General features: G+C 38.1%; 1 protein-coding gene and 1 long non-coding RNA gene across 5 annotated transcripts in view; one reads left to right on the top strand and one right to left on the bottom strand.

The window, feature by feature from the left end:
- The first annotated feature begins 6 nt into the window (after positions 1-6).
- Positions 7-5,765, top strand: LOC103132838 (gastrula zinc finger protein XlCGF8.2DB-like). 4 transcript variants are annotated; one of them, XM_016667612.1, is made up of 4 exons: positions 7-166; positions 3,037-3,180; positions 4,168-4,649; positions 4,986-5,765. In XM_016667612.1, the coding sequence occupies exons 1-4, from the start codon at positions 82-84 to the stop codon at positions 5,181-5,183; spliced, it is 909 nt and encodes a 302-aa protein (XP_016523098.1). In that variant the 5' UTR covers positions 7-81; the 3' UTR covers positions 5,184-5,765. The 4 variants fall into 4 exon arrangements, with proteins under 4 accessions (XP_016523098.1, XP_007544677.1, XP_016523099.1 ...); XM_007544615.2 differs by having other exon boundaries at positions 4,168-5,765; XM_016667613.1 differs by lacking the exons at positions 4,168-4,649; positions 4,986-5,765 and adding an exon at positions 3,967-4,138.
- LOC107835269 (uncharacterized) overlaps positions 4,704-8,112 on the bottom strand; it is a 5,034-nt gene continuing 1,625 nt past the window's right edge. The window contains exons 2-3 of the long non-coding RNA XR_001661084.1: positions 4,859-4,942; positions 4,704-4,774 (exon numbers count right to left, since the gene is read on the bottom strand). This is a non-coding gene — a long non-coding RNA (uncharacterized LOC107835269). The remainder of the gene's footprint in view (positions 4,775-4,858; positions 4,943-8,112) is intronic.

The raw sequence follows: 8,112 nt of genomic DNA, 5'->3' as shown, positions 1-8,112 counted from the left end.
TATCTCCAGTCCAGCTTAAACTAGTTTATCAACGAGCGGTTAACTGCTGCTGAAGAAACATTTACAGAGTTTAAAGAAATCATGGTCAAGTCGGAGGAAGAGTTGGACGATCAGCGCAGACTCCTGGATTTCTCCCGGACTCCCCGGATTATTTTACACCGAATAGGTAGGAAACAGCAGCGTTTGAATGAAGGTTAATGTCTGCGCCTTTCTGTATGAGGATCATTTTAGTAAATGTTATTTTCCCGTATAAATGTTTTATTAGCCCTCGCGTGTAACTTTGTGTAACTCGGCCTCCTGGCATGCTTGTTTTCACGTGTGTGAGTATCGCCGTGAGTTGTTGTGCGTCTCGTTTATCATTTCGTACAGCACCTAGTCTCTCTCTCTCTCTCTCTCTCTCTCTCTCTCTCTCTCTCTCTGTGCGTGCGCGCGCGCATAATAAATCATCCTTTTGTCACACAGCTATTCTGTAAACTACTTATTGTGTACATACTGCTAATTAGTATTAGCATTAATGCTGAGTATGGCTAATGCGAAGTAGCAATAGCTATGTTGTGTACTGTTATGTCACCACGGTAAGCTGTGAGACGCATGGTGGTAGGAAGGGTACAACAAAGAACAATGATTTTGTGCGAGATTCTCATTTATTGGACCATAACAAACTCGCGGCACAACGTACGACGCAACAGTTGGTCAACATGAGAACAGACACATTCTACATGTCATGATATGAATTATCGAGGGAGGTTACACCACAGTGACCGATGACTAAATTAGGGTTAGTGTGGGTTTTGATGTCTCCGATGTTTTTAATGTTTTTATCTTTTCATCTGTTTATTTAAAAAAATAGACTTTAATCGACTCTAGTTTACAAACTACAACTAGACTCTTCAAACCTGGACTGGGTAATACTTCTCTAATAGCAGAATATTTAGAACCATGTTTGAGATTTGTGAAACTTTTATCTGATTTGTGAAACTTTTTCATGATTTGTTAAACTTTGAGAAATGGTGATTTCAGTCCCTGTTTTGCTTCTGGATCACACTAGACCTTCTGCAGCTCCAAAAGTACATCTAAACTCTTCAATCTTGGAGTGAATTATTTGTATGCACCTGGCTAAACATTTTGAGCAGAATGAAAAGAAAACTCAAAATAAGCAAATAATTATTAGTGTCAGATGTCCTAGTTTAATTTATTTATTCATAATCGAGTGTGTAACACTTACAAAAAGTTGATAACTTTCCCTTTTTCTCATAATCTCCATGATAAAATTACACATTTCTTATTTGGTAAAGTTAAATGATTTTGTAATAACAATAAAATCAGCTAATAAGAAACATAAATTGGTCAGTAAACAAGAATATTTACACTCTACAAATAATCCATATGCAGAATTCACTGTAACGTTTTTGTATTAATTCAGTCTATAGTTATTGGTTGTGTTTCAGTACAAATAATGAAAAAGTTTCACAAATCCCAAACCTGGTCTTAAATATTCTGCTACTAGTTGAGAATAATCCGGTGCTGGTTTGAAATGTTGTAGTGTTGGAGCTGGGTCAGTTCTAGCATGGTCCAGATGCAAAAAAAGTGGTAAAATCAACCTTTATTGAGGTTTCACAAATCCGATAAAGGTTTCATAAAAGCCTAATATGGTTTTAAATATTCTGCTATTACAGTAGAATAATCCAGTCCAAATTTGAAGAGTCCAGGTGTTTCTAAACTAGAGTCAATTAAAGATGCGGAAGGTAGTGAAAAATTGGGTGGAATAGCCCTTTAGCCATTTCCCAAATTGGAAGCTAGAATTGGAAACCAACTTCACCTTCGTGTAGACATGCCGGTCAGGAATAGATGTCTGACCAAGTATGAAAATTTAGAGTTTCACATATTGCCATGGTATCTGTGGTTGATCGAGAAAAGGATCATTTTCTCTCTGTCTGGAGTGTGTATGTTGCTTCATGCTTCACGTCAAAGATCAACAAAACCCAAAAATACTGATGTGAAATAGACTTGGTGTTTGTTTGTTTTTTGTTTTTTTTGTTTGTTTTTTTACACGCATATTATAGCGTGGCTCTTAAGAGATACGCTATTGTACAAAACACAAATCGTACAAAACACAAAACAGAGTTGGTGGGGAGGTAAAAAATAAATCTTTATTCGCACGTAAGGAAGAATACACACACATATACATATGTGTATGTAGATTGTTGCGATTGTAATTCATGCTCAGTAGACTCGTAGCCTCTGGTGGATTATAAACATTGTTGGCTCACAACAGGCTGACGACGTCCGTCAATAAACCTGCTGCAACCTACATCTTATGTCTTTGGCCAACAATTTTTATTTTTGTCTTGTGATTTTGTCCCTCGCGCTGCATCAGGAAACAAAGTGCCGATTCTTCATGTTTGCTGTCATTAGTTTTGTCGTCATCGCCGTATTTGTCCACCGGAGTGGGAAAGAGAGTTTGTGGCGAAGTGTGAAATGAAAACGGGCCATCTCCCCACGAGTCTCTTCACAGGTGTCGAACGACACATTTGTGCAATCATAACCGCATCACCCAGGTCGCTCAGTCCGACGCCATCCGGATTCACCTCGACTACACCGACGGAAACCACGTGAAACGCTAGAGCAGACGACCGGGGTTGGAAATATAACAACTGCTGCTTCTGCATAGATTGCAAACGTGAAATTGAGGCTTTATCCAGGCAGGTAAAAAGGGCATTACAGTACTCTAGACGAGATGATACAGCAGCATGAATGATTTTCTCTAGGTCAACTCTGGAGACCCTTGGTCTGAGTTTAGAAATGCTTCTTAAGAACTGCTTTAATTTCTTAATAAGTTAAAAATATTTTTTAATGTTTTCATTTGAGAATTCTCCAATTGTCAGCTGGATTTGTCAACTGACCTGTCTCTCTGTCTGCGCTCTTGAATGTTTAGATGTGGGTTTTTTCTTTTTCATTTCTGTCGTAAACCAACAATTTCTCCCATTTACTTCAGTAAAGTTGACAATTGCTCTTTTCCTCCGTTTTCTTCTCCAGATTCTCTGCAGTGTAACATTTGTAACCAGGATAGGAGATCCACTCTGGACCAGGAGGAGTTAGAACCTCTGCAGGTGAAACAAGAACAGGAGGATCTAAAACACCATCAGATAAAAGTGGAAGAGAAGGAACGATATCAAACAGGTCAGGTTTGATTATTATTAAGGTGATCAAGGTGTGCAGTATTTAAGTAACTGCAAAATGTACAAGGCTTTATTACTGATGGAGAACATCGCCAATTGAAGGGTTCATATAGGGAGTGTGCGTTCAGAGACTATATTGGTCTGGGACATGTTGATGGTTTATTAGCATTAGATGGTCCAGAATGATCATCCTGGATCTCTGAACAGAAGTTGAACCAGGCTGTACCGGTGCTGCTGACGGTTCAGTCAGTCATCTTTCAGTCGAGCCATGCAAATGAATTCACCTTTATGTAGAGAAAGTGTCTCCATTCTGTAAATGTCAAGCTTATATGTGGAATGCACTTAGTGGCACGTTGACCTGATGCAACACAATCCCATCTGGAACAAACTTCCACATTCCCCACTCACCACAAAGGACTCTGTCTTTACATCCTGGCTGAACGCTCCGGCCTCCACACAAACATTTCCTCTTGAATTAACCAACTTCCTTTAAAATGAATTATTTTTGTGGAGTGAAATGCACCTTCAATAAAATTTATAATTATTATCGTTAGAACTCCTGAGAAGAAAGGACCACTGCCATAGTTACTGGTGGAAGAATTCCAGGTATATAAACTAGTTTACAGATGTATTTATGGGTGGGGACAAGGCAGACCAGAAGCTGCTCTATATTTCTGGTAAATTGGGATGTAGAAAGGAAAGATGAGCAGCCATTTGCATGCGCATGTTTTTATACATGTGAATTTTTTATGCGCCACTTTTCTTTTGTCCCTTCGCCAATTTTTAGTGTGAAAGCTGCACATGAGGAGACCCCTGGCCATAAGAGAAGTCTCCATAGGTCAACTGGATATGTGAACTGATCTCTTCCCACACTTGAATTTTTTGTTGTTGTTTTTTTTTTTTTTTTTTGTGATTTCTCTCTTAAATGATGAAAGTTTTTCATTTACTTCAATGAAGTCAATTCCTCTTTTTCTGTTTTCTTCTCCAGATTCTCTGCAGTGTAACATTTGTAACCAGGAGAGGAGATCCACTCTGGACCAGGAGGAGTTAGAACCTCTGCAGGTGAAACAAGAACAGGAAGAACCAGAAGATCAACAAATAAAACAAGAGCAGGAGGATCTAGAGCATCATCAGATAAAAGTGGAAGTGGAAGAAGTTTACTGCAGTCAGGATGAAGAACAGATTGAGTTAAAACAGCAGACTGATACCTGCATGGTGGTTCCTGTTTATGAACAAACATCTCTCACTGAATCAGAACCAAATAGGAACCAAGTCATCTTCCAGGAAGCTGCTGAAGCTGAGAACCAGAATCAGAAAAGAAGAAAACCTTTCTCATGTGTGACCTGTGGAAAGCGTTTTGCTTTCAGATCTACTTTTGAGGCTCACATGAGAACTCATATGGGTGAAAAGCCGTTTTCATGTGTGAACTGTGGAAAAAGTTTTAGTCAAAAAACGAATTTAACTCGGCACATGATAATTCACACAGGTGAAAAGCTGTTTTCTTGTGTGACCTGTGGAAAAAGTTTTAGACTAAAACGCCTATTAACTCAGCACATCAGGATTCACACTGGTGAAAAGCCGTTTTCTTGTGGGAACTGTGGAAAAGGTTTTGGTCAAAAACGTTTTTTAACTCAGCACATGATGATTCACACTGGTGAAAAGCCATTTTCATGTGTGACCTGTGGAAAATGTTTTAGTCAAAAAACGAATTTAACACGGCACATGATGAGTCACACAGGTGAAAAGCCGTTTTCATGTGTGAACTGTGGAAAAAGTTTTTGTTGGAAACATCATTTAATTCAGCACATGATGATTCACACTGGTAAAAAGCCGTTTTCTTGTGGAAGCTGTGGAAAAAGTTTTAGTCTAAAACCGGATTTAATTCAGCACATCAGGATTCACACTGGTGAAAAGCCATTTTCATGTGTGAACTGTGGAAAAAGTTTTAGTCAAAAACCGAATTTAACTCGTCACATGAGGATTCACAGAGGTGAAAAGCCGTAGAACTATTTTCCATGTATGTCCTGTGTTGAGGTTTACTATAAAAGTCATTTAGATGAAAACTGCAGTTATACACTGGAGGATTTTCTTGTTTGTGGGAAAATGGTTTAATTTTCTAATTTGTGAAATGTGATCATTTGGTTCTTGACATTTGGATACTTTAAGATGTACAATATGAACTTGAAGGATTGATTTGTATTATTCTGAATGGAGAGAATGAGTTGGGTGGATGAGATTCACTTTAATACATTTTTAATCCAAAATAAAATGTGCTGTTGTGCCCTAATTGTAGATTTCCATTAACTGTTTTGCACTTTGAAATTTACTGTATAAAAAATTCTTTAATAGGTTTGTCTTTAAAGCAAAACTAGACTGAAACTGATGCTGTTATTTGTTTCAAATTATATTAACCAGTCTATGTAAAAGCTTTTCAAATAAATTAACCTGCCCTTTTACTTAGAAAATGCAACATTCAATATAAACATATTTTCCTTCATTGATTGTTCTTGATTATACAAATTATGTGTGATTATTATCTCCAATAACTTGGTGTGTTGTAGGGCTGTATAAATAAATCGATTTGGGGATATATATATCAATATTTTCCGCCCTCGGAAAGTATCGATTTTTCATCCGCGAGTATCGATCTGTTAAACCATAGGGGTCCATAGCCTGACGGCTCTTTTTAATGTCTAGTTTGTTACGGCGTAGCAGCAAGACTCCGCCTCCCTCAGTCTAACTTTCAACTTCAGCTTAAAGTGCACATTATAAACTACACACCAGTTTTTAAAATTGTGTTAATAGGCCACGTATAACCGGAGTTATGCTAAAATTAGTAAACCATATTTTTCCGAATGTCAGAGAAATGTCAAAAGCGCCGCCATTCCCCGGCTTTTCCGATTATGTGAGAGGGAATGAGCTTCCAAACGTACAAAACGAAACATTAGATTCCTGTGAATACTTTGACTGGTAGTATTCACTTCGTAATTAGTTTTTAGCTTAGCGGCTTCTGTTCTGTATATAAAGGATTACCTGAAGAATGAACATGGGTTGATAACATCCGGGCGCGCAGCGGTGCTGTACTTTGAGCAGGAAGACGAAGAGGAAAAACCCCCAGCCGGAATCCGCGGCGCAGTGAGGATTTCCATGATAACAATGGCTGATCGATCATTCTTATTAGCAACAGACAAAAAGTGTCAGAGACTGAGAGTACTATGAGATGCTGGCAGTCTGAGAGGCAGCTACTCAGAGATCCAAGCAGAGGAATAGCGGCGCTGCGTAGCTGCAGGGAGTCGATCACTGCGGGGTGAGGCGGAGCCTTTAGCAGGTAGAAGAAAGCAGCTTACAGCCACGGCTAACTCCGGGAGCCAAGGTAGAAAAGCCTTTTTCCCCATAGTCCAAAAGACTGCATTTGTGGCTGCATTTTTACTCCAAAATGCAGCCACAGTGTCCAAAAGAAAAACATAAGTGCAATCATTTGCACAGTGGCTGATAATCTCCCCACTCTGCTCCTGGATTACCGTTTAAACTTTTGAGTTTTATGTCAAATCCACATGAATTAAATGACTGAAACTAAGTCTCTCACTGCGTCTTTGATTCATTTTGTCCAGCTGCAGACTGTTAGACTGTCCAATCAGAGTCAGGTATTGTGTAGTTGGTGCTCTTAATCAGTTTTCAGTTAACTAAATTCAAGTCTATGGAACACAAAATGTCACTAAAATCACTCTGTCCTTTTAAAATCTTTCAGAAAATCTTAAAAATGCACTGAATTGTAGCGAATTGTATCGCTAAACAAATATCGAGATACATATCGTATTGTGACCAGAATATCGTATACCGTATCGTATTGTCGAGAAAAGTCGAGCTCAGCCCACTTCCCCATGCTGGAGATTTTAGTTTAATAATAACAATAAATAAAGTTATCTTTAAAACTGATTACACAGGTGACATCAAGACCCAACAGTAGAGTCATACGGTAATAAAAGTAATCTGGTTGTGTGTGTTGTTATAGTGTCCTGCAAACTTTGCTTTAATTCTACTTTTTTCTATTTAATCATAAAAAATCATAGTCAGGCAGAAAGAGAGTTATGAAACAGGAAGAGCAGGTTTCCTGAAGAAAGGACGTTTCCAGCCTGCAGTGAATAAAAATAGTTCAGATTGCTCATTTCAGAGCATTAAAGGTTTAAAGAATAAAATCTAAACATTTTGAGGAATTGAATAAAACCCAGAGTAAAATACTTAAACTAATAATTATAACTTATGATTAAACTGATAATTAATATTGGTTTAACCAGTGGTTGATGTTGGTTTGATTATAAGAATATTTACACTTACTCTTATACTTATGGAAGTACTTAAAGGTGAAAGAAGTAACTGTAACATGGTGTCAAATAATTAGAATAATGAAATATTATTGGTTTCTTTTCAGCAATGTCTGTAATAACACATTATGATAACTAATAAGTAATGGTTATTATAAAATTATAAATGAATGCTAAATCAGGGAAACTAAGGGGTTATAAATGTGATTTTGACATTGAACTTGAAATGGTGTAAGATGTGTAACTGTAATCAAAGGTCACTGATGTTGTGTTGGAGGTAGATAGTAGGTGAAAAGTCAGGGGGAAAGAGGAACTGATAGGAGAGCAGAAGTGACCAAGGCCTTATTGCTAAACTTTAACTTTCCTAAGAGAAGGTTAGACACAAGAGGACTGTTGAGCAACTTGGGACATTAGCACAGATATCAGGACATAATGTCTCCAAGACAGTGATGGATATGAGATCATCGGTCCAAGCAGTCAGCCAATGAGACAGGCACAGCAACAAAGCTAGCTAATGCCAATGCCCCAAAAAGGGTGGGGATATCCTATATAAGGTGAAGGCAAAAGAGGAGTCTTTGGTTGGATCCTTCAGGCAGCTTCGAGCCAAGAAC

Source organism: Poecilia formosa, unplaced genomic scaffold (genome assembly GCF_000485575.1).
Source record: "Poecilia formosa unplaced genomic scaffold, Poecilia_formosa-5.1.2 Scaffold1383, whole genome shotgun sequence".
Lineage (NCBI taxonomy): Eukaryota > Metazoa > Chordata > Actinopteri > Cyprinodontiformes > Poeciliidae > Poecilia > Poecilia formosa.
The sequence above is the reverse complement of the archived record's forward strand: the minus strand, read 5'-3'. Positions and strand labels throughout refer to the sequence as shown.

Bases quoted from the DNA above. Each gene is read 5' to 3' on its own strand.
- LOC103132838 (XM_007544615.2), top strand. From the start codon at position 82: ATGGTCAAGTCGGAGGAAGAGTTGGACGATCAGCGCAGACTCCTGGAT. The intron at 167-3,036 runs GTAGGAAACAGC...TTTCTTCTCCAG, and splicing joins GATTATTTTACACCGAATAG to ATTCTCTGCAGTGTAACATT. The intron at 3,181-4,167 runs GTCAGGTTTGAT...TTTCTTCTCCAG, and splicing joins GAAGGAACGATATCAAACAG to ATTCTCTGCAGTGTAACATT.